This window comes from Zalophus californianus, chromosome 9 (assembly GCF_009762305.2).
Source record: "Zalophus californianus isolate mZalCal1 chromosome 9, mZalCal1.pri.v2, whole genome shotgun sequence".
Classification (NCBI taxonomy): Eukaryota; Metazoa; Chordata; class Mammalia; order Carnivora; family Otariidae; genus Zalophus; species Zalophus californianus.
This window is the reverse complement of record NC_045603.1, coordinates 123698201-123723973: the sequence shown is the minus strand read 5'-3', so window position 1 is coordinate 123723973 and position 25773 is coordinate 123698201. Positions and strand designations below refer to the sequence as shown.

General features: G+C 37.1%; 1 protein-coding gene across 4 annotated transcripts in view; it reads left to right on the top strand.

The window, feature by feature from the left end:
- Positions 1-24020, top strand: part of SLC39A12 (solute carrier family 39 member 12) — a 69245-nt gene extending 45225 nt beyond the window's left edge. For all 4 annotated transcript variants that reach the window (XM_027594047.2, XM_027594046.2, XM_027594048.2 and 1 more), the window contains one exon: positions 23481-24020. In XM_027594047.2, coding sequence (XP_027449848.1) covers positions 23481-23609 — 129 coding nt within the window. In that variant the 3' untranslated portion in view covers positions 23610-24020. The remainder of the gene's footprint in view (positions 1-23480) is intronic.
- Positions 24021-25773: the final 1753 nt, after the last annotated feature.

Below are 25773 nucleotides of genomic sequence, written 5' to 3'. Positions count from 1 at the left end.
TACCACTTTTCATCCTCTCCAATCTGATGAAGGAATTGAAGCTGGGAAATTTTACCTTTTTTTTTTTTTTTTTTTTTGCCTCTTAAATTCTGGAATCTGCAAAATAAACCAGTCTTTTTGACGTCACCTTCTATTAGACTTGGGACGATTTGGATGTGTTGAGGTAGAAGTCCGAATAACTATCTTTTCTCATGTGTTGGAATCATGCATATTAAAATGATATAAATGAATGAAAGAAATACTGAAGAGTGAAAATCAATAGGAAGCCCATCCAAATGGAGTAAAATATATGATTACATGAATGCTAGAGTGGAAAAGTAAAATAAGCAATCTTGAAGGTCATATGTGGAACAGGACCCTTGGGATTGACTCATGATCTGGAAGAATCTCGCTATTGTCCCGGAAGTAAGTGAAGAAAAATGTTTCATGGGGAAAAAAATCTGAAAGGCAGGAGCCTTTACTGAAACAACCAGGTAACAGTGAAATCTGGAGGTAGAATTCAATAAGGGGGACTCTTCAAATATAACACAACCATTTTAAACCCCAGTCTACATACTTCTGACTTTTTGGTGGTTTTTCTTAATTCTCATGAGATTAAGATAGATGAGGTAAACACCAAAAGGTACTTCCCTGTTTAGAAATGTTCTTAGATATTATTTATGATACTCAGGGAATTTCCTGATCTTGACGGTAAAGACGATGCTAGGGGAGCAAGGTCAACCCACCTCTTCTGAACCCCAATCCTCAAGCCAAGGTCAGTATCACAGAATGCTGTGAGGCTTCCAGTTTGAGAAATCTAGATTGCTAGCCTTGCATGGTGGTTTCAAAAGAACACTGTCACTCATTGCTGAATGTGGCAAACTACCTTTTGTCTAAAATGTCTGTATGTCAGTCCTCAAATTCACTCGTGAGTCTCCTGATTTTCATTTTCCTGCTTCTGAATTCCTTTCTCTTTATGACTCAGTTGGGGACAGTTGCTGTATTCTTTGGAAGTTTATTCTGTTGTTTTGTTTTGTTTTTTTGTTTTAAGTCTGGATCTCCCTTCAATTATGATGGATGTATATTTATCTAGTTAATGCTTTTTCTTTGTTAGAGAGTCTGATCTCCCAAAATGGACCTGAGAACATTATCAAGAACCGTTTGTCGTGGAGAACCCTAAGCTAAATATGTCATTTTCCCCTCAGTGTTTCTCCCCCTGGCTTTGTTAGTGTAAGCAATCGCTTGTAAGAAATGTGGCAGATATCCTATGAGATTCCAACTAGAATGAATCTTGACCTTGTTGCAAATTCCTATTGGCCAAGGAAAAGCCGGCATCCTGGCAAAAAGACAGGAAAGAAAATACTCTCGAGTTTCCTGGGGCCACTTCGTATAATCCAGGTCGCCTGCTCTCACGGCCTTTTGAGTAACTTCTAAACAAATAGGACTCTTTCACATAACAGCAACTTTAACTGTTGCTGGGCTCTGGGGCTGTGCCAGAGAAAATAGTCTTCTGTCATTTAAAGGGAAGAAAACAAGGTTTCAAGATTGTAAAACAGCAAAGAAAATAAATAACAGTAACTAAAGGGTAAGGTTGGGGGGGGGAATACTTTCATGCACTGGTTATTTACTAAATGCTGGAAATTTACCAGGCACCTTCTGAGCAGGGCTAATGTGAAAAGATTAGCTACATTTTTGCCTTGCTTGTTTATTTCAAAGAAATTGGGCATGTTATTTCAAACTCCCAGAAGAAAAAGAACTAGGAGCAAAAAGGGGACCATTAGTAATGAAGTCAGCAAGGCAGAAAGGCTTCACTAGGGAAATCTACCAGCCTAAATTCTCCTAAGTGGTATTGCCTTATCCAAGCACACTAACTCTCAGAGGCATTGAATGGTTTCTAAAGAAAGTTAAGAATGAATGCAGGCCTGGGTGGCCAGAGGAAACTCATTCTGTTATAAAGATCACTGTCCTAGGATGAATTTGTCCCAAGCAGAGGCTAAGACAAAGGCATTTGGGGAGGCAGTTCACCCTGGAGGTGATCCCAGGAGCAGGTGGAGTGGAGCAGAAAATGACAAAGTCAAGAAAAGTTGTATTTTTGTTAAGTCGACCACCACTATGGGCGATCCACCACACGGGGCCTTCTGGGTGTGGGGAGGCTCCTATTCCCATTGTTCAAAGCTAGCCCCACAAACATACCCCCCCAACACACACGCCCCTTTCAGGTTATGCATGTTTGAGCACCAAGGGAACTCCCACCGCAGTCCCAAGCCATCACATTGGAGAAGCCCAGGGCAAGAGAAGGAGGAATGCAGGGTGGGCTGAAGCAAAGTTCTGTGCAAAACTAATCAACACGCCCTTGGAAATGGTCTCTGCAGCAGTGGGTGAGCGTCAGAGATGAGAGAATACGAGGAACCCCTTCAGGGCAGGAGCCAGCCAAAAACTCAGAGAAGACTCAATACGTGATAGTTAGTGGAACATGCTCCAAACCCAGTGGTCTTAAGGTAATATTTGATATTCAACCATCTCTGTCCTCCAGCACCCAACTTTGATTCTCCTCACTTTTCAGGCAGCACTTCGACTGACCCAGATTTCTTTCCTAGAATGGCAGCCCAGGTGTTCCCTGAGGGGTCTGCTTTGTCTTCGTAGGGCCATGTTTCCTGTGGTTTCCTGTTCCCCGTTGTCGTCAGACATGGAAGTACCAAGAGATGCTTCAAGGTTTCTAGATATGTTCCTTGCTTCCTCCGTTGTGTAGCCATAACCTTACCTCCTCATGGTAGCCAGTGGCAATGACTCCCACCAGTTTCACATTTGTCTGTGCTGGTCGATCTATTGGCAGGAAGAGCGCAAGCGTACTCACAGGTTCAAGTTCAGTGGAAATGCTCCCTGGTGTATTCTCAGAAACAAAGGTCTGTGATCTGACAGTGCTAAACTCTCCAGGAATAGGAAGCACAGATTCTATCAGTGTAAGAGTTGGCGATAGTGTATCGTTTCACGATTTTCTCTTGTTTCTGCTATTTTTATGATTCCCTTCCTTCTGTTCACCTTGCATTAATTTTCTGCTTCTTTTCTTCCTTTGTGACGTGGAAGGACATCTCATTGATTTTAAATCTTTTCTTCTTTTCTAATCCAAGCATTGAAAGCTATAAATTTCCCTCTAAACCCTACTTTGCTGGATCCCGTGTCTTTTAATCTGTTGTGTGTTCAGTACGGATCCCATTGAAATGCCTTTAAATGACTCATGTAACTTTTTTCTTATGTAAATATGGTGCCTAATTGCTCAATGTTTGTAACTTTTATAAGTAGCTCTTAGTTATTTTAATTTCTTCACTGTCAGAGAATATACTCTCTATTATTTTAGTCCTTTGAAATATTTTGAGGCATGTTCCATGGCCCAGTGTATGGTCCATCCTGGTAAATGCCCTCATATGCATTTTGAAAGTCCATGAGTGCAGCATTTTTGGGTGTAGAGTTCTGTGAATGTTAGTTAAGTCAGACTGATTGACGGCTTTATTCATATTCTCAAATTCCATACTGATTTTTTTCTCCACTTGTTCTGTTAATTAGGAGTGATGCTAAAATATACACCTATGTTTGTGGGTTTCCCTATTTCTTTCTTGGTTTTATCAATTTTGCCTCACACAGTTGAAGCTCTGTTATTATATGCATGCATATTTAGGGTTGTCCTGTCTTCTTGATTGAATTGATACTTCTATCGTGCGGAAAGATCCCTCTTTACCTCTGAGAAAACTCTATGTCTTGAAGCTTCCTTTCTCTGATGTTCATAGAGTCACATCTGCTTTTCTGCGTACTGTGGGCACAGAATATCTTGGCCATCATTTGTCTTCCCCTGTCTATAGAAGGTAAGGGGTGAGGTCTTGATAAAGCGTTTGAAGTGTAATGTAACAGAAGTGTCTGATCCAATCAATAATCCCTGGGATTAATACGTTAGAATCCATTCATCTTGTCTATCCACTTTCTCCCAGTTGTATTTATAACCAGATCTATCGGTTTGGTATCTTTTTTGTATTCCCATGTTCCCTACAAAGATTTCATGAGATATGTTCTATAGATAATGCTCCCTTCGCCAAGATACCCATGTATCTTGATACCCCATATTCTTGGGGACCTGTGAATACGTTGTCTTACATATCAAAAGAGACTTTGCAGATGTGATTAAGGTTTAGGACTTTGAGATGGAGAGATTAGCCTGGATTTTCTGAGTGGTCACGTTCTAATCACATGAGTCCTTAAAAATGGGAAACCTTCCCCAGCTGTAGTCAGAGAGAGATGTGATGGTGGAAGGAAGGTCAGAAAGATGCAGCACTGTGACTGACGATGGAGGAAGGGGGCCAGGACCCAAGGAATGCCAGCCACCTCTAGAAGCTGAAAAAGGCAAGGAAACAGATTCTGCCCAGGAGCCTCCAAAAGGAACACAGCCAGGCTGACACGTTGATTTTAGCCCTGTGAGACCCTTGCCAGATTTCTGACCTGTAGAACTGTTAGATAACAAAGTTGTCTTGTTTTAAGCCACTAGATTAGTGGTCATTTGTTAACAGCAGCCAGAGAAAACTAACATATCCCTACTACTACTCCCTAACTACTAACCCTGGGGTAGATGTGCTTGGGAAGAGAGGCCGCTATGTAGGACGGTCCCATTCTACTTGAGAACCAAGAGTTCCTTCTAAGAAAATTCTTAGAACTAAATAAAAAAGTCGGTGAGGATTTCTCATATTCACCTTCTCTAAAGTCTACAGATTTTCTCAACTAGAAGGAAAAGACAAGCCCTGGAAGTATTATTTTTCAGCAGTTTGGGCAAGAGAGACTTTATTTTTGATAAATATGATTTGTTATTTTAAGAATAAATTAACTCATTTTAAAGAACATAAGAGATTATGGCAAGGAAAGGCTTATTTTGGATCTGAAAAAGTTTCAGACTTTAGGCATTTTTCCTAAGGTTTTAGATGCTGCAAAACTGTTTCCATAACAACGAGCCCATAGAAACTTCAAGGGGCTATCACCACAGATAGAACTAGAGAAGTCCCTAGAATTGGCAAAACTGGACAACTGCCCAGGACCCCAGTACATGAATAGCACCCAAGCTGACAGTGGAGAAGTTGTAACTCTGAGAGGTAGGTGGTAGAGAAGGAAGAGCTGAGCTCACCAGTTTACGTCAAAACAAACTGAGACGAAACTCGGGTGCCCCCTCCATGTACATCATGGCCATCTAGTTGAGAATAGACCTTCTTTCCAGCCCCCTCCTCAACCAATCTCCCTAACTATGTAGTTCTCTGGATCTTTCTTCCTTCCCTCTGTGCTTTTTTGTTTGTTTGTTTGTTTGAAGGGATGCTCTTTTAAAACATTTCTTCCTCTTCCAGATTATTACTAATGCTCCTTCAATCTTGATTTCATTCAATCTTGATTTCATTTAATCTTGAAACTGCAAGATTGAAGAGCAGTCACTTAGAGTACCTTGTGTATCTGTCCCTTTTAAGAAGTGTCTTCTTGAAGTAATGTCACAGCCAGACTTTTGCCTGGAGGCTTTTCCAATTTCCAGATAATTTTCCTTGAGTGAAAGGCAGGATAAGAATATTTTGATTCCAAACTTAAGATCCTCTGCTTTGAAAATAAATCCACACACACGCAAAGTAAGATCTGTGTGTTAAACCCAGTCAGTAAATAGGACTATCAGCAGTCAGATGAAGAGCATCCATTGGCTTCTCTATGTTTATTTTAATTCAGTGACTTTAATAGCTTCAAGATAGTGAATTGTGTGAAAAGAACATAAATTGACTGACAAAACAGCCAACTTTCTAGCAAGGCTTCTCAGCCTTTCTTAATCACATGACTACAAAATTAAACTAAAATAGACTCCTATGCTTTTAGGATATTGATCCTATTTCCACTTCCCCATTATTCTTTATCTTCCAATTTATTGATTTTGATGGAATCATGCTTTCTCAGAGAAAGCTAGATATGTCCAGTGTAATTCAGTCAATAATCTACAATCACCAAGTTGGTTCTGGTAAAAGAGTCCTTTCTCCCTCCAAAAAACTAGTAAGCTATCTTTTCTTTGAAGTTTGACAATACCTAGGTGTGATACCCTTCAAACAATATGCTTCCATAAAAGGAGATATTTTATTTGAAAGACATATAAAATAACCTTGATATACATATTTCCTTTCAACAACTATTGTACTTGAAATCAAGGAGTGCAACTCACATCATTTAAAAACTCTTTTTCTGTGGAAAAAAATGACAAGCATTTAAAAACCATTTCAGGCAGCAAAAGTAATATAATTTAACATGCAAAATTACTTCTTCACAAAAGCAAGAAGTATGAATCATTCTTACCAACAATTTTGAAAGATTTTTATTCCCTTTCTCTATAAATCAGTCAAACTCTATGCTTAGATATTTTCTACTAAGGAAATGACTAATAGACCCAATTTTGATAAATGTTGTGCCCTGAGATTTTTTAAAAAATGACTACCAGAAACGTTTGTATTTTTGTTCCTTGTATTTTTTTTTTCCCTTCTAGCCAGTCTCTAAACCATGCACACACATCTTCCAAAGTTATCCATTTCTTAGGAGATGACTGATGACTCTCTTTCCTGAGCTATACAATTAAGAATTTGGCCAACTGAATCACTTCCCCTAAGGAAAAAACGGAGAAGTGAACTATTAAATACAAGTTAAAAGCAGGTAATATCCTTGTCTCTTGGAATTGTGTGTGGTCTTTGTCTTACAACGCAGTTTTCAAAAGAGATTTTTCATTTATTTTCTGATGTAAACTGCTTCATAAATTCCCTTGGGAAGATAAAATCGGGAAATTAGAAGTCTATAGTATCCTTGTTTGAATTTTTTTTAAAGATTTTATTTATTCATGAGAGACAAAGAGAGGCAGAGGGAGAAGCAGGCTCCCTGTGGAACAAGGAGCCCGACGCGGGACTCGATCCCAGGACCCTGACCTGAGCCGAAGGCAGACGCTTAACCAACTGAGCCACCCAGGTGCCCCTCCTGTGTTTGAATTTTTAAATAAAATATCTAATGCTGAATTTTAAAAAATAACCTTAAGATAAGCCTCCTCTTTGGTACCTTCACCTTGGTGATCCCAGATACACTGAAAGCTGTAGTCCTTGCTTTCTTTCCTTGCAAAGGAAGATTGAAACTGCTGTATTAAGTTGTTTTGTGAAGAGAGCTACTAATTTAAAAAGACTTGAATTCAAAACAGGACTTGTGTCAATGGGAACAAATCTCCCAATTTTAGGATATTGTTGAGTCAACATAGTGATCTGTGTTGAGGGTGTTATTATTAGTAATCAAATATGATGCTAAAATCGAATGCACTTCTTTTTTTTTTTTTTGTCATATAGGATCTGTGAATTTTATTTCAAGACAGTATTATTATTATTCCGGCAACTGCTTTTACCCCCATGGAATTTTTAATTCCGTTACAATTAACATACAGTGTTCTATCAGTTTCCAATGTACAATATAGTGATTTAACAATTCTATATATCATCCAGTGCTCACCTTGATAAGTGTGCTCTTTAATCCCCCTCACCCTTTCACCCATCCCCCACTCTCTTCCCCTCCGGTAACTGTCAGTTTGTTCTCTCTGTTTAAGAGTCTGGTTTTTTGTTTGTCTCTCTCTCTCTTTTTTTTTTTTTTTGTTCGTTCATTGTTTCTTAAATATCACATATGAGTGAAATCATAGGGTATTTGTCTCTGACTGACTTATTTCAGTCAGCATTATACCCTCGAGGATCCATCCATGGTGTTGCAAATGGCAAGATTTCATCCTCTTTTATAGCTGAGTGATATTCCATTGTATGTATAGACCACATCATCTTTATCCATTCATATTTGGATGGATGAATTGCTTCCATAATCTGACTATTGTAAATAATGCTCCAATAAACATAGAGGTGCATATATCTCTTCAAATTAGTGTTTTCTAATACCCTGGGTATTAGAAATACCTGGGTAAATACTGGGTAAATACCCAGTAGTGGAATTACTGATCATATGGTAATCTTATTTCTAATTTTTTGAGCGATTCCATACTGTTTTCCACAGTGGCTGTATAGTTTACTTTCCCACCAATGGCGCACAAGTGACCCTTTTTCTTCACATCCTCACCACACTTGTTGTTTCTTGTGTTTTCGATTTTAGCCATTCTGACAGGTGTGAAGTGATATCTCTTCAAATTAGTGTTTTCTAATACCCTGGGTATTAGAAATACCTGGGTAAATTAGTGTTTTCTAATACCCTGGGTATTAGAAATACCTGGGTAATTAGCGTTTTCTAATACCCTGGGTATTAGAAATACCTGGGTAAATACTGGGTAAATACCCAGTAGTGGAATTACTGATCATATGGTAATCTTATTTCTAATTTTTTGAGCGATTCCATACAGTTTTCTACAGTGGCTGTATAGTTTACTTTCCCACCAATGGCACACAAGTGACCCTTTTCCTTCACATCCTCACCACACTTGTTGTTTCTTGTGTTTTCGATTTTAGCCATTCTGACAGGTGTGAAGTGATATCTCACTGTGGTTTGGATTTGCATTTCCCTGGTAATTAGTGATGTTGAGCATCTTTTCATGTGTCTGTTGGCCATTTGGATGTCTCCTTTGGAAAAATGTCTGTTCATGTCTTCTGCCCATAAAATAGAACATACTTCCAACCTCCTTTACATTGCTGTCAAAAGAAATGACTAAGAGAATGAATTCAAATAAAACAAAAGAGAAAATATATAATAACAAAAGGATAGATTAGGTTGAAACCACCAGGAGATTATTAGAGGCAAGAATTGATAGAATATTTTTCAGCAAATAGTCCAAAGAAAATTTTCATCTTCCAGAATATTGTAGAAAGAGAAATCCAGCAGGGCCCTCCTGAGATTCTGCAGCCGATAAAACCTCATTCTGTGGATAGCCAACCTTCCCCAAACCAATTGCAGCCAGGGAGTCAGCCAGGTTCCTTCAAGGAAAGGAGACACAGACTTCCCTCCATCATGTAATAGCCGACAATCACAAAGAAATTTGAAGTAGTCCACACTGCAGACTATGAAAAAAAAGGATTCTAATCCTCTAGAAATGGACTATGTTATGGGTTAATTTCTTAATCCCTTTGGGCTGCTATAATTAAAAAAACAGACTGGGTGGCTTGGACAAACATTTCTTCTCACAATTCTGGAGGCTGGGAAATCCAAGATCCAGGTGCTGGCAGATTTGGTATCTGGTGAGGATCTGCTTCCTGGTTTGCAGATGGCTGTTCTGCTGTGTCCTCACATGGTGGAGTGCAGGGAGAAGCAAGGTCTCCCAGGACTCTGATAAGGGCACTCATCCCATTCAGGAGGGCTTTGTTCTCATGACCTCATCGAAAGCCCCACTTCCTAATACCATCACACTGGGGCATAAGGTTTCAACATGCAAATTTTGAAGGAAAGAAAACATTCAGTCCATAATATCTATGCTTCAGGACTTTGAGATCTAAACGTAACACGTGTTTCTCACTGCAAAGTGATAATAATGAATCCTTACCAGGCAATGAATGACACCTCTTCCTATCACATAATTTCTTGGATATAATTAAATCCTGCTTATTATAATATTATAATAAGCTAAAGAGTTAAAGCAATTGTGAAACCTTGGAGTGTGTGTGTGTGTGTGTGTGTGTGTGTGTGGTGTTTATTACGGTAAAGATACACATAACATGAAATTTACCATTTTAGGGACGCCTGGGTGGCTCAGTTGGTTAAGCGTCTGCCTTTGGCTCAGGTCATGATCCCAGGGTCCTGGGATCGAGTCCCACATCGGGCTCCTTGCTCAGCAGGAAACTGCTTCTCCTTCTGCCTGTTCCTCCCCCTTCTTGTGCTTGATCTCTCTCTCTCTCTCTCTGACAAATAAATGAATAAAATCTTTGAAAGAAATCTACTATTTTAACCATTTGAAGAGTATAATTTAATGACATTAAGTATATTCACATTGTTGTGCAACCATTATTTAAAAACTTTTCTCACCTTCCCAAACTGAAACTCCATACTCATTAAACACTAACTCCCCATTATCCCTGCCCCTACTCTCTGGTAGCCACCTGTTTACTTTCTGTCTCTATGAATTTGACTACTTTAGGTACCTCATTTAAGTGGAATCATAGAGTATTGGTCTTTTTGTGACTGGTTCAGTTTACTTAGCCTGAGATCTTCAAGGTTGATCAATGTCAGCATGGGTCAGAATTTCTTTCCTTTTTAATGCTGAGTAATATTCCATTGTGTGTACACACAACATTTTGCTTATGCATTTATCCATCAGTGGACATGGAGTTGCTTTCACCTCTTGGTTACTGTGACTAATGTTGCTATGAACGTGGGTGTACAAATAGATCTTGAAGTCCCTGCTTTCAATTCTTTGATGTATATATCCAGAAGTGGAGTTGCTGAATCATGTAGTAATCCTAATTCTAATTGTTTGTTTTCCACAGTGGCTGCATCATTTTACCCTCCCAGTATCTCTGCATCTTCACCAACACTTGTTATAGTCCGTCATTTTGAAAATAACAGTCTTAATGGATGTGAAGTGGTATCTCATGGTTGTTTTCATTTGCATTTCCTGAATGATTAGTGATGTTCTTTAGCATCATTTCATGTGCTTATTGACCATTTGTATATTTTCTTTGGGAAAAAATGTGTATTCAAGTCCTTTGATAATTTGGTTTAGATTTTTGTGTGAGTTGTAGTTCTTTACATATTCTAGATATTAACCTCTTATCAGATATGTGATTTACAGATACTTTCTCCTATTCCATGTGTTCCCTTTTCACTCTGTTTATAATATCCTTTGATGCGGAGAAGTTTTTCATGTTGGTAAAATCAAATTTAAGCTATGTTTTCTTCCCTGAGCTTCTAATGACATATCCAAGAAACCATTGCCAGATCCAGTGTTATGAAGATTTCTGCCTACGTTTTCTTGTAAAGGTTTTATAGTTTTAGGTCTTACATTTGGGTCTTTGATCCATTTTGAGTGAATTTTTGTATATGGTGTAAGGTAAGAGTCCAATTTCATTCTCTTGCATGTGGATATCCAGTTTTCCCAATTCCACATGTTGAAAGGGCTGTTCTTTCCTTACTGAATTGTCTCTCGGCACTCTTGTCAAAATCAATTGCCTGTGTTTGCAGGAATTTATTTCTGGACTCTTTATTGTATTCTATTGGTCTATATGTCTGTCTTTATGCCAGGACCACACTCTTAATTATTGTAGCTTTGTGGTTAAGTTTGAAACCAGAAAGCGTGAGTCCTTGAACTTTGTTCTTTTTCAAGATTGTTTTGGTTATTCAGGGTCTCTTGAGATTTTTTAAAATTAATTTTAAGATGGGTTTTTCTATTTCTGTAAAAAAAAAATCATTAAGAATTTGATAGGAATTGCATTAAATCTGTAGATCACTTTACCTACTATTGATATCCAAGCAATATTAAGTCTTCCAATCCATGAACATGGGATGTCTTTCCCTTTATTTGTACCTTCTTGGTTAAGTTTGTTCCTAAGTATTTTATTCTTTTTGATGCTATTGCAGATGAAATAGTTTTCTTAATATCCTTCCTTTTCAAAGTGTTCATTATTTGTGTATAGAAACACAGCAGATTTTTGTGTTGATTTTGTATCGTACAACTGCTGAATTTTTAATTGCATTTTAACATCTCAGAAGTAGAAAAGGTATTGGCACTGGGCAACAAATTTTTATTTATCAGAAGGACATGTTTCATAAGCAGTAATTTTTAAATGTAATATTATAGTGAATACAGTTGTTTAAATTAAAGACATTTACAAGTCAGAAGAATCCCATCATTAATCACATGAGCTCATTTCTCTCATTTTGTTTTTTAACTCACTAGAGACAGAAATCTGCCTCAATTTTATCCATTTTTTTCTCTTCTTCCTCAATTACAGTTGTATGAATAGATAAGCATGCATTGATGAGAATATATAAAGAAAAGAAATCTTTATTTTTTCCAAAAGTTAGAAGGGATGATGTTAAATTCTTAAGGAAGACTGTATGACAAATTTGATCTTTGTGTGATTTTTTCCTTTAGTAGAGCAACTTCCTTGTTATATTTATGAAATCAGTGACAGTGAATGCCAGATACAATCTTGTTTACTCATTAGGACTAACATAGGTTGCTTACAATTCAGTTCATCTAAAGTTTATTGAAAGCATGAGATGATCACTTCTATGAAGAAACAACCTATGTATGGCTTCCTGTTGTCAACAGTCTGGGAGAAAAGCAAAAAGGTCATGCGATTGTTTCTGTGGTTAAATACTTACTAAAACAAGTAAGTTGGTCAGCTGACAGATGAGAGAAGAAAGACAAACAAAAATCAGGCTATCTATTTTTATTGGATATATTAAGGCCAATAGTCTTTCTAATTTACAATTTTTCAGCAAGTTGTGATCTCATGGATGACTTCCTCAGAAAATTTTCTTGGAGACAGTATATGTATAAAGGATCATATAGACTGAGTGTTCGATTTTGCAAACATTGTGTGAACTTGTGGGTGTCATTAAGAACCATAATAAACTTATCTACCTACCTATTTAATGGAAAAACTCCTACATGTCTCTTTGTAATCATTTTTTAGTTAACATGTTATTTATGAATAATTATCAAAAAACCCTTCAAAAGATTAAAAGAAAAATTAATTGATTGCCTTATTAACAATGTCATAAATATGTGGACGAGTGAATATTCAAAGCTAATTTTTTTCTCATGCATTTGACAATAGACAGATGTTCCAGTGCCTATTTGTAGCAATGATGATCATTTGAAAAAAACCTAGATATATTAGTGGTATAAGACTGTGGAAAATATTTGGAAAAAAATCCTTCTGTCCTGAGTATAAATAGAAGACTTTGAAATGGCACTATCTAGTTTGACCTATGCCACTAAACAGTTCAGTAACTCAAAATATGCTTTAGTTTTTCCTTCTTCTTTTCCTTTTTTTGTTCTGTTTTTAGAATAATAGGAATGTGTGAGTGGAACAGAAGAAATACAAAATGATCCATAACCATTGTAATTCTTCTCCCAGTGGGCCTATACTTCCTGCTAAGAGTGTTTCTTTAATTTATCTGGTGACAGGGGTGCCTGAGTGGCTCAGTCGGTTAAGCATCTGACTTTGGCTCAGATCATGATCTCAGGGTCCTGGGATTGAGCTCTTCTTCGGGCTCCCTGCTCAGCAGGGAGTCTGCTTCTCCCTCTACCCCTCCCCCCATCGTGCTCTCTCTCTCTCTCTCTCTCTCTCTCACTCTCTCTCTCAGATAAATAAAACCTTTAAAAAAATTTATTGACTTAGATAATCAGCTTTTTTTTGGTCCGTCCTATTTGCAATAGTGGCCATTGCCCATGTATGGCTGTCTCATCAAGCACTTGAAATGTGGTTAGTATAACTAGGAAATGGATGTTTTTTAATTAAAAAAATTAATTTAAAAATTACTTTTTTAGAGCAGTTTGAGGTTAATGACAAAATTGGATAGAAAGTACAGAGAATTCCCAAATAACATCTGACCTATACATGCATACCTCCCCGACTCTCAACATCCCACACCACAGAGGTACATTTATTATAACTGATGAAACTATTTGACATTATTATCACCCAAAGTCTGTAGTTTACATTTGGAATCATGTGTGGCGGTGTACATCCTATGCATTTTGACAAATGACATATACCACACTTGTAATATCATATAGAATATTTCCCCTGCCTCTGTATTCTGCCTCTTCATCCCTCCTTTTCTGTTAACGCCTAGAAACCACTAATCTTTTTTTTAATCTCTGTAGTTTTGCCTTTTCCAGATGTAATGTAGTTGGAATCATACAATATGTGCCTTTTGAAATTGGCTTCTTTCACTTAGTAATATGCTTTAAGTTTCTTCCACATTGTTCTGTGGCTTGATAGGTCATTTCTTTTTAGCACTAAATAATATTATCTGGATGTAGCCTAGTGCATTTATCCATTCTTCTACTGAAGAACATCTTGGTTGCTTCCAGGTTTTGGGCAATTATGAATAAAGCTGCTATAAATATCCGTGTGCAGGTTTTTGTATGAACCTAAGTTTTTTATATATTTAGGAAAATACCAAGGAGTGTAATCACTGAATCATATGATAAGAATATGGCTAGTTTTCACATTCTGCATGGAGCACTGGGTGTTATGAACAAAAAATGAATCATGGAACACTGCATCAAAAACTAATGATGTAATATATGGTGATTAACATAACAATAAAAAAATAAAAAAAAAGAATATGGCTAGTTTTATAGAAGATTTCCAAATGTCTTCCAAAGTGATCATACCATTTCGCATTCCCACCAGCAATAAATGAGAGTTCCTATTGCTCCAGATCCCTGTCAGCATTTAGGGTTGTCAATGTTTGGATTTTGGCCATGCTAATAGTTCTGTAGAGATATCTCATTGCTGTTTTCACTTGAAATTTGCTAGCGACATATGATGTTGAACACCTTTTAATATGCTTATTTGCCATCTGTGTACCTTCCTTGGAGAGGTGTGTCTATTCAGGTCTTTTAACCATTTTTTAAAAAACTGGATTGTTTCTTGTTTATGTGTTTTAAGAGTTCTTTGTGTGTTTTGGATAGCAGTCTTTTATCAGATGTGTCTTTTGCAAAATTTTTTTGCAGTCTCTGATTTATCTTTTCATTTTCTTGACATTGTCTTTCACAGAGAAGAAAATTTAATTTTAATGAAATCAGTTTATCAGTTATTTCTTTCATGAATCATGTCTCTGGTATTATATTTAAAAAGGCATCCCTGGACCCAAGATTGGGTCTGTTTTCTCCTTTGTTATCTTCTGGGAGTTTCATGGTTTTGTGTTTTCCATTTAGACCTATGATTCATCTTGACTTAATTTTTGTGAACGGTAGAAGTTCTGTGTAGAGATTCATTATAGGGTTGGTTTTTTTGTTTTGTTTTGTTTTGTTTTTTTACATGTGGATGTCTGATAATTCCAACACCATTTATTGAAAAGACTACCTTTGTTCCATTTTATTATTTTTGCTCCTTTGTCAAAGACCAGTTGACTATATTTATGTGGTTCTATTTCTGGCCTCTTTATTCTGTTCCATTGATCTGTTTTTCTCTTCTTTCACCATTTCCACACTGTTGTGATAATTTTATAGTAATTCTTGAAGACTGATAGTGTCAACTCTCCAACTTCATTCTTCTCCTTCAATATTATGGTGGCCATTCTGGGTCTCTTGCTTCTTCATATAAACTCTGGAATCAGTTTGTCAATATCCATGAAATAACTTGCTAAGATTTTGAATGGGATTGTGTTGAATCCATAGAAGAACTGACATCTTGACAATATTGAGTTTTCCTGCCCATGAACATGGAATATCTCTAGATTTATTTAGTTTTTCCTTGATGTCTTTTACTAGAATTTTATACTTTTCCTCATATAGATTTATACTTGGGTATAGCACTATTTTGGGGGCTAATATAAATGGTAATGTGTTTTTAATTCAAATTCCACTTGTTCATTTTCCTCATATGTAAGAATTGATTTTGTATATTAACATTGTATCTTGTGACGTTGCTATAAGCACTTATTAGTTCTAGGATGGTTTCCTTTTATGATTCTTTTGGATTTTATACATAGATGGCCTTCTTTGGTATTCTTTTCATTTCCTTTTATTCTCTTACTGCACTCACTAGGACTTCCAATTTGATGTTGAAAAACAGTTGTGGGAGGGAACATCCTTGCCTTGTCCCTGATCTTAGCAGTAAATTTTCTAGTTTCTCACCATTGGGCATGATGTTACCTGTAGGGTTTTTTTGTTACAGATGGTCATAATGATTTTGAGGAAGTTTCTATCTTTTCCTAGTTTGCTGGGAGTTTTTATCATAAACGGGTGTTGAATTTTGCCAATGCTTTTTATGCATCTATTGATATCTTCTTTAGCCTGTTGATGTTGCAGTGTAGATCACAGTACACAGTAATTGATTGTGGAATGTTGAACCAGCCTTGTATAATTGGATATATCCCAGTTGGTTATGGCATATAATTCTTTTTATGCATTGTTGGATTCAATTTGCTAATATTTTGTTGAGAAGTTTTGCACCTCTGTTCATAAGAAATATTGCTCTATAGTTTTTATATAATGTCTTTAGTTTCCATATTAAGACATTGCTGGCCTCATAGAATGAGTTGGGAAGTACTCCCTCTGCTTCTAACTTCTGGAAAAGATTGTAGAGAATTAGTATGATTTCTTCCTGTTTGGTTGAATTCACTGGTGAATAACCTTTTTAAAGTTTATTAATTATTGACTCAATTTTATCCTGCTTGCTATTCCTTGAGCTCCTTGCATCTGTGATTTAGTTCCTGACATTAATTTGGGAGAAACTCACAGCCATTATTGCTTCTGATATTGCTTCAGTTTTTTTCTCTCTTTCCTTTTCTGGTATTATATTACACCTTTTCCCCCATGGTTTGGATATTGTGTTTTGGGGGGGGTCTTTTTAGTCACTTTTCTCTCTGCTTTTTAATTTTGGAAGTTCCTACTATCATAATTTCAAACTCAGAGTTTTTCCTCAGCCATGTCTAATCTACTAACAAGCCCTTCATTCTTCATTTCTCTTGTAGTATTTTTTATCTCTAACATCTTTTTTTATTCTTTCTTAGAATTTCCATCTCTCCGTTTATATTATGCTTGATTGCTTATGTTGTCTACTATTCCCATTAAAGCCTTTACCATATCAATCATAGCTTTTTGTTTTGTTTTAAGTTCCTGGTCTGATAATGCCAACTTTCCTACTGTATCTGACTCTGGTTCTGATGGTTGTTCAGTCTCTTCAAACTGTGTTTTTTGCCTTCACGTAATTCATGTTATTTTTGTTGAAAGGATGACTTGATGTACTGGGTAAAAGGAACTGTGGTAACAGTCCTTTAATAATATAGTAATAAGGTATGGGAAGAGGGGAAACATTATATAGTTCTTTGATTGGGTCTTGGTCTTTTGGTGAGCTGGTGCTCCCAGATAGTGAAATTATTGTCTCCTCCCCCTGTAGGTGGAAGAGAATGGCTAGAGGGGGGTGAATTTGAGTATTTCCCTTCCCTAGGTAGGATAAACTCTAATAAAACCCCAGCAGGTTAGGCTCTGATAAAATAGTTTCTCCTAAGGGAAGTCCTTGTTAAGATCAGAATCCTCTGGCATATTTCAAAGTGGCTCCTTTATCTTCCGCCAGATAAAAGCATGAGGGGATTTCCCCCCAATACTCACTGTGAAAATTCAGTAGAGCTCCTGGCAGAAAAATACACAATAGTGTGGATTAAGACTTAAGACTGGGTCCCCCTAGCCTTTTTTAACTTTTAGGCTTACCTACACTAAATCTCTAGTAATTTGACCATTACAGTTTCTTTCTCTACCCTGGCACTGGTTTCCACAAAAGTTTCTGCTTGTAGGTTTCTGCTCAGGTAAGTCTGATTCTCTTTATACACTTGTCTTTCTCTCCCTTGTTCGTGCCAGCCATTTGATCTTGCTTTTCTGTCATTTCTGAGAAGAGTTGGTGATTTTTCAGTTTCTTCGTCTTTTTACTTGCTGTTGGGTGAATTAGTGACTTCTAATCTTGTATGACATACTGGAAACCAGAAGTCTTTGATATTAAATTTTTAAGTGTATAGTTTGCATGTGCAAACAGATAATTGCAGATTTGCAAGCCAAATCATGACTTTCACTCACAAATTTCCATCTTGTTGTCAGATGTGGGTCTTCTGCAAGGACACAATTAAGCTCATTACAAATGTGACAGTAAGAGCAGTGCATGGAATATGTGCCCCTAGAGAGATTACGCATTATTACAACAGCCTATAAAATAAGTTTCTGAGGTTTTCTCTCTCATCGTATTTCTTAGGAACAAGAGTGGCTCCTTTTAGCAAATGTAAATGTATATACCCAACTCAGTGTGCACAAAGGGTTTAAGGGATCTTCTGAAAAGAAGATGGTGTAAGTCAGTTATCAAGGGAGGTTCATGAATGGAGAAGCAAATCATTTCTCTTGAAAGTTGATAATGCCAAAAACTATGCATTCCTGAGAGAGGAAAAATATTCAAATTACAATCTTAACCTTCAAAAGAGACATCGCCAAATATCTTCAGCAAGTGAATGTTGAATATTTATATTTAAATTGTAAATTTTTCATAATGAAAGGACTTTGATTTTTTTAGTGTTTTTTAGAAGCATTGGTTGCTGAACTTTCTTTTTCAGTATGTACATTTATGATTCATACTGAAAGCAAATGTTGAAATATCTAATGAGAGATCTTTAACACCAACAAGAAATCAGCTTCAGATTACAGATGGAAGTAGACAGAGAAGGCTTTGCATGGCAAGACTCTGAAGCTTAGATGTGTTAAGAGACACCAAAAATCTTAGTTCTAGAGAATGTTTTATAGATCATCCTCCTGTGTGATACGTCTTCCCTGGTATATAATTATTACATAGCACATTGACATTAGAATTTTTCTAGTTTCTTTCCTGATGGGTTCTAACGTTCTCTGTGAGTATTCCTTTTAAAACTTTAGCTTGACTATGAATACAGTTATGGAGACTGATTCAAGTGTAAATCATTTACTTAATATAACTTTCTAAAATGTTCAGAAATTCTAATTAGCAGTTGACCATCATACCTACATCTCAGTTCATTAGAATTATAGGGGTCATTATCTGCAGACAAGTCAGTCACTGTGTAGTCTTGGTGCTTCTCAGGGAATTTGTCTCCTGTGTCTGATTCAAATTTGAAAACAAAACAAAACAATGGCACGATAAAAGGCTATCTTTTAGGTAAAGATTTTCTTTTTTCTTTTCCTTCTTTTTTTTTTAATTTTTCTTGCCAGAAAATTACAATTCCTTGACTGTCATGTTTTGGCATCCACTGATTTGAGTTGGGGAACTTGCTAAACATTTCAGGTAAAAAAGAAAATTACTTTCTACCTCAAGGTTTCCAAGTTTCTGGCCAAAATCTAAAAAATATATCTCTTGTCTCTATCTCTGGGCAAAGGTGTTTTGCTAACATTTCTTCTCTTTCTTCCTGACCTTTTTCTTCATTGTTAACATACTCTATCCATCATTTCACCCCCTCTAGTCTTAGAGTATAAATCAAGATCTATAAAATTGTTCAATAAAAGAATTTAATTGCCCTAGAGGAAAAGGGGACTTTTCTCTCTTGAAATCCAGGGGGAAATGGGAAGTAATAAAGCTGATGTCAGGAATATTTAAAAAAAAAAAATATATATATATACCCTTAAAAATTAATTCATATGGATCTTTATTTTCCTTCAAAATTTAGTGGCCAAAATGATAAAAAAAAAATATGGGCAGATTCAAAGTAAGTGAAATGCTATAATCAGACATGGTTGAGATTTGGCATTTTATATTTGTATCTTTTGGAAAGACTTCTTGTAAGACTCTCTGGTATTTTGGTGTATATCCAAGAGATATTATGATTTATATGTTCATCCATAATCATTCAAAAAGGAGCCAATATTGTCTCAAAGGCAAGCTTGGCTAGATTTTCTTACCAAGCCCATTTATGTACAGACATGAAAAGTTCAGATAGACCATCCAAATTAAGATGATCCGTATCAGAATGAGACTCTCAAACTTTTTTCTGAAATGTTGATTTTCATTGTTTGTCCATTTTTATAGGCTTACAAAGTTAGTCTTTCTTTAATAGCTTTTGTCAAGTACAGGTTGTCTGCCTTAAAAACAGAACCAATAACATAACCTTTATAACAAAAGCAGCATGATATCTATATGTTGCATAATATATTTTCATTATGTTTTCATCACATGCAATGACTTTTATGTCTAGTTGAACACCGTTAGCATTGATATTTACACTTTTTTCTAATTAGGTAGAAATGTGTCAGTCATTATAGGGATGAATTTCAGGTAGAAAGCTAGTCTTTACAGGCCTTTATATGTCCTTTTCAGAAGGTGGAGGAGAGACAGTAAAGTATCCCCCAAACTGAGAAAGCATGGTGAAAACAGAAAATGAAGGAGACCACTCCATATAGTTCACACAGAATTTTATTCAGGGTAATTTACTGATGGGGGGATAGGGCAGGCAGTGATCCATGGCAGCGGCATAGTTATTCTCTGCAAAATCCGGACCTTAGTGCACAGATTATATAGAGGGGATACTCAGAAGGTCATTGTCATGAGATTCACATGCACCTCCAAGGACTTGCATGCCCCTAATTGACAGCTAACCTTTAAATAGATCTTGGGCATCACCTGTGCATCAGGAAGGGGAAAGACAATGTTATCTCTAACAGATTCATGGGAGGTCAAAATAAACTTCCCCCAATCCCAGCCTCAGTGGGCATTTCTAAGGTACGTATATTAATCTCCAAGGGGGCCAGAACACGTAGCCCTAAGAGAGCTCACTGAACAAACATGAACACAATGGAGGGCCAAAGATGGAGTCTGTATTGTCTGCATTCCTACAGTCCTCTACAGTAACGAGATGAGCTGGCTTCTTGTCCTAGTTCTGACGTCACATCTATGTGACTTTGAGTAAGTCATTATCCTCCTTGAGCCATTGCTTCCTCCTAACTAAAAGGAGTTAATAATTTTGTCTCTTGCAGGATTATGAGGAGTAAATGGGGGTGCAGGATATAAGAAAGGGCGTGATAAAACAGATGTAAATGAAAGTAAGCACTGCACAGACCTTCAACCAGAGCATCCTGAAGGACCTCCAGGAAAAAATGAGCTGCTAGGAGGCACACCTACATGGATGGCAAGATATTGTACAGCCAGTTATTTTGATTAAAAAGTGAAAAGCAGGGATCCTGCTGCAAAACTTCCCAAGAGATATTGCATTCATGTGAATGGTGGCTCTTGGAGCTGTAAAATATTCATGGTGTTTTCTTGGATAATGCCATCTACATACTCAGAATCAAGGATTCTTGGTTTTCTTACTGGGAGTGGGGCCACTGACAGAGCTTGGAAACTCTTCTAAACACATTTATTCAATTTTATCGTGTGTTACACACTATAAGCCAACAGCTGGTCTATAAACTTAGGCTGGTGAGAAAAACAATAAATCAAACAACGGTTTTTTAAAAATTGTGGCATTTTTTAATTTAGTCGGGACAGAAACTTGTTTGAGATTATGAAGGAAGTCCAAAGACACTAACTTAATCTCTGCAGTTTTGTATCTTAAACATTTTGGCTATTAAATCTACCTAATCAAGACCTACTTCTTTCCAACCGAAGACCCTGAGTAGATGTTTGAGGCAAAGATGGAACTTAGAAAATGAGCTTTCTAAAATGTAGGTTAAGAAATTGATGGTTTGAAAATGTATCTCAAGTTCTATCTGTTGAACTAGAACCGTTTTCACCACCATGCTTTGTAATTTGGCTGAAGTATTTTTCTCAACAATTCACTAAAAACAATCACGATGGTTCAGTCAATTATTCATATTTTAGGAGTATTCGCCTAAAAAAAAATCTTTTTAGAAATTACTTCTACTTCATCCGAGATGAACAGCCAGGTGGCACCAGACACAGTAGACATAAGATGAGATGTTAATTCATCCACATCTTGAGGATGAATATTAATTATCTTGCTTGCAAAATAAGGAGAGGGAACTACACAATGTCTTAGTGTATTTAGAGATAAGGTTAATCAAAGTTTGAGCCTTTATGTGACCAGAGATGGCATACTTATGTCTCACAGATGGTCTGATAGACAAATGATTGAGACAGAATGAAACTGGTCACCTATGTTTCCTGGCCTTGAAGTAAATGCTTGAGGGAAATTGCTTACAAACTGTTGAGACTCAGATGTATTGGGTACCTCCAATGCATGTATCTTGTTATTCCCTCAAGAGTACCATCGATTGCTAGCTCTTTGGGAATAGTCTATGGATTTTCAAAATGTCATTGTAAATTTATAATAGATAATGAACCATATAGGATTACTCTAAATTAGTATGGTTAAGCTTATGTTTAAACATGGCAGAAAAACATCAAAAGGACACATAATTTGTTTACGGTTATCCACCCAGGACAGCATTTCTGGATCCTACCTTGCCTTTTGGCCCACTGCTCAGTGTTAGGGTGTGAGATAACAGGTCACAATAATCCTAATCCTCATCTCGTCAATTTCTCTAATCAAAAGGGAGAAATATCCATCTCAAGCATACCCAAAGAGAACAATCAGGATGCTCTTGTACAGACATCAAATAAAAAACAAGTCAACCCAGAAAAAGAATACATCAACCTTTTGACTGCCATAAATCTAAAACACTGGCATATTTTATAGGTTTTACCTTTTTCTTCCTGTAAATAACTCAGGAGTTTTCAACCAGAGGTGATTTTTTTTTATCCCCGCAGGAGACATGTGACAACATCTGGAGACATTTGCGGTTGTCACAACTGGGGTCAGAGGTAACAGCTGACATCCATCAGGTAGAAGCCAGGGATGCTGCTGAACATCCTTTAACACACACAAGAGCCCCCATAACAAAGAATTATCCAACCCAAAATGTCAATAATGTCATGGTCCAGTGAAGTCTTGCCTCCATGTTGACCTAAGCCAGTTTTCCAATAGAAATTACTATGTCATGCAAGAGATATAGTCACTCTCACCTTCTTAGGATGAGGGATTCAAAGGAACATGAGACGGAAACCCCACGAGGATGAAAGCTCCAGCATGGGGAATACGGTCCATGGTATTCTAGCCTTGTAAGGTGACCGACTGTCGCTACATCTGTGGTGAGCGCACAACGTATAGAGATGTGAAATCACTATGTTGTACACTCAGAACTAAGATAACAATGTCAACTATACTTCAATTAAAAAAAAATAAATACAAAGAGATAAAAAAAAAAAAGGAACATGTTGAGGTGCTTTTCCCCTGGACGCTCACAAGAACATTTTCTTCTACATGGTATTAAAGCCATTCCACTAACCAAACAGCTGCCTCTTGCCTCTCCAAGAGTAAAACACAGCCCTAGGGCATGATGTCTTTATCATTCTAAAGGTCAGGAAGACCTTGGTGACCTCTTTGGTGATCTCTTTGAAAGGAAACAAATATATGCTTCGTAACAACAAGTATATTTAGCGGCTTCATAAACCTAACAGAACAGTCAAAAATAATATTTAAATCTACTATCTATTTACATTTAAGCACTCTCTGAAAACAAAAGTAAGGGTTGGGTTGGCTTTCAGCTGATAACTATGTCATTTTAAGACTTCTGGCAACACTAGGATCCTTCTAACCACAGTTGAATGACTTAATTTATCTTACATTTTTAAATTTTGGTCAAGAGTAGGTATTAAGCATTTTGTAACTGTTTTGGGAATTTGAAAGGTTATTAAGTTCTGAATAACAAGAGTCTCTCATGTTTTCCCACCAAGCTTTTCCCAGCAGTGAGTATATCTGGATCTTATTCTGGTTTTTTATTCTTTTTTTAGCTTCCTGAAATGACTCATGTTCAAACACGGCGACCCTGGTTGATGTTTCTCCTGCAGAACTTTGGATTGACCCTAGGTTGGCTTTCTCTCTTACTGTTGGCTATATATGAACAAAATATTAAAATATAAGTTAAAGAGTCTCAAAATCCTTCAAAAGCAAATTTATACGGCCTAATTTTGTTTCTTTTGTTGTACTCTAGAGTGGCTGGTAAATCAAGCATTTTTATCTTCAAGGAAGGGTGTGTGTCATTTAGTTCATTAACTTATTAATTCTATGATGCACTTTTGTTTTAGGATATAAATGTCCGATTGTCCTCAATTAACATTTTGGTATCAGTACCATGATGGAACTCCTATTTTTTTGAGTAATTAAGAATTTCTAAATTAATGCTGGTAAACTTTCAAACAATATTGTTTTGCTAACAAAGAATGTAGTGTTTGAAGTGGACAGACGCCTGCTGGGATCAAATCGGCAGCAACTTCTTTGATGTCAATAATATTTTTCTTCTTGTAAGATGATAAACCATAAGCAAAATAAATGACAAATAACTGTAATAAAGTCTCGTGTTAATGTGATGATTTGTATGACCCTCTCTTACTGGGTGTCATTTCTGAGTCAATTCTTGCAAAACCGGTATAACGTAGTTCACCTGGAAGCATTACCCACTGGCTCATAAATGCTTATAAATCAGCAAATTCAGGAAGCCTAAAGGATAATAGATCAGCATTCTTTCTAACCACCAAATGAAATCTGTTCTAGGTAAGGAGAAATGGGAACAAAAAGGGAAGTTAAGAATATTTTTTAAGTCATAAAGCTAGAGTCAGGCAGTAGATCAATGCATAAACTCTCACAAATTCCACAGCCTATGGATATAATATTACTGATGATGCGATATAGTTTATATTTTCTTGAGTAAACCTAAATGTTATTTCAGTAGGTAAGTTCGTGAAATGTGAAGCTGCATTACTGATAACCCAGCAAAATTATTAAAATAGAAAATATCCCTGGCTTTAGTTATTTTTCTTGGAAAATAGAGGCCTAATATTTTTCTTATTTTCTTAATGATATATCTTGACAAGGGAAAAAGCCCACTTCACTGCCAAAATTACTCATGGCACTCGATCAAATACGTCTCTTCTGCTTCTTTCTTACCAGTACATGGATACTCTTTGCCACGTCCCACCCAACCACCATCTTTTTCAACCACCTTTATTTGATTTCAAAATGAGGCTGGTTTCTTCTTCAGTGGTCTTTAGAGCTTGATTTAAGGGGGCCTCATGATAAAGTGCAGTAGTTCACAGATGTTGGCCTACATTAGGATCAACTGGAGGATTTATTCAAACACAGAATGTTCGTGTCCGTACGGAGAGTTTCTGATTCTGAAGGTCTGGGTAGGGTTTGAGACTTTGATTTTGAACGACCTCCAGGTGATACCGATGCTGCTGGTCGGGGGAGGGGGCCCCCTTTGAGCTCCACTGGTGTGGTAGAAGTCAGGCGCACCTGGCTTCAAGAAAGAGCAGGTGCATGACCCTGTTGCCCAAATGCTGTGTGATTCTAATTAAGTTGATTAACACTGCAAACCTCATGCCAGACCAGCGTTCCTAGGTTGCAACTCCTTTCCCTTTGCGTCCTTGCCTTGGAGCATCGGATCAGTTACAGGAGTCACCGGATGAGGAGTCCACAGGGAGGCACTTTTATTTAGATTTGCCTTGAAGGTAAGCAGACCTGACATCAAGTTTTGCCCTTTTTTTGTTAAAGAACCTAGTAATTTGGAGCTGAACAAAAACACCTTTGTACAGGTCACCACGGCGTGGAGGTTGCATACAAGAAGCACCTGGCACCATCTGTGTTTTGGTTTCTATGACCAAGGTCTGATGTTGACATTAAGCCTTAATTTATGCCAATTTAATTAGGAAAGCTCTGATGGATGACTTTATTCAAAATTCATGTTTAGAGTAGTTTGGGGCGGACTAAATTAAAATGTTCGATGTGAGCCACTCCATAACCTTCAAGTTAGAGTGAGTTTCGTCTGACCTCTAGGATGAGGTTGTGGGCATGGGGTGGAGGGGCTTGAAGGGAGCCACGTGTTGGAATGAGTGGAGGGACATCCCCAGTAAGCATTTTGCAAGCCTACAACTAGTGCCCTGATTGTAAGCCATCAGTCCTGGCCATAGAGGTCACCTGTAGGGTAACCCTAAGAATGGTATGATGTAATGGCTTCTGAGGGCACATTTCTAGGCTCACCACTCCTTGCTTCTGCTACCTTAGCTGGCTCTTTGCTAATCCACTGAG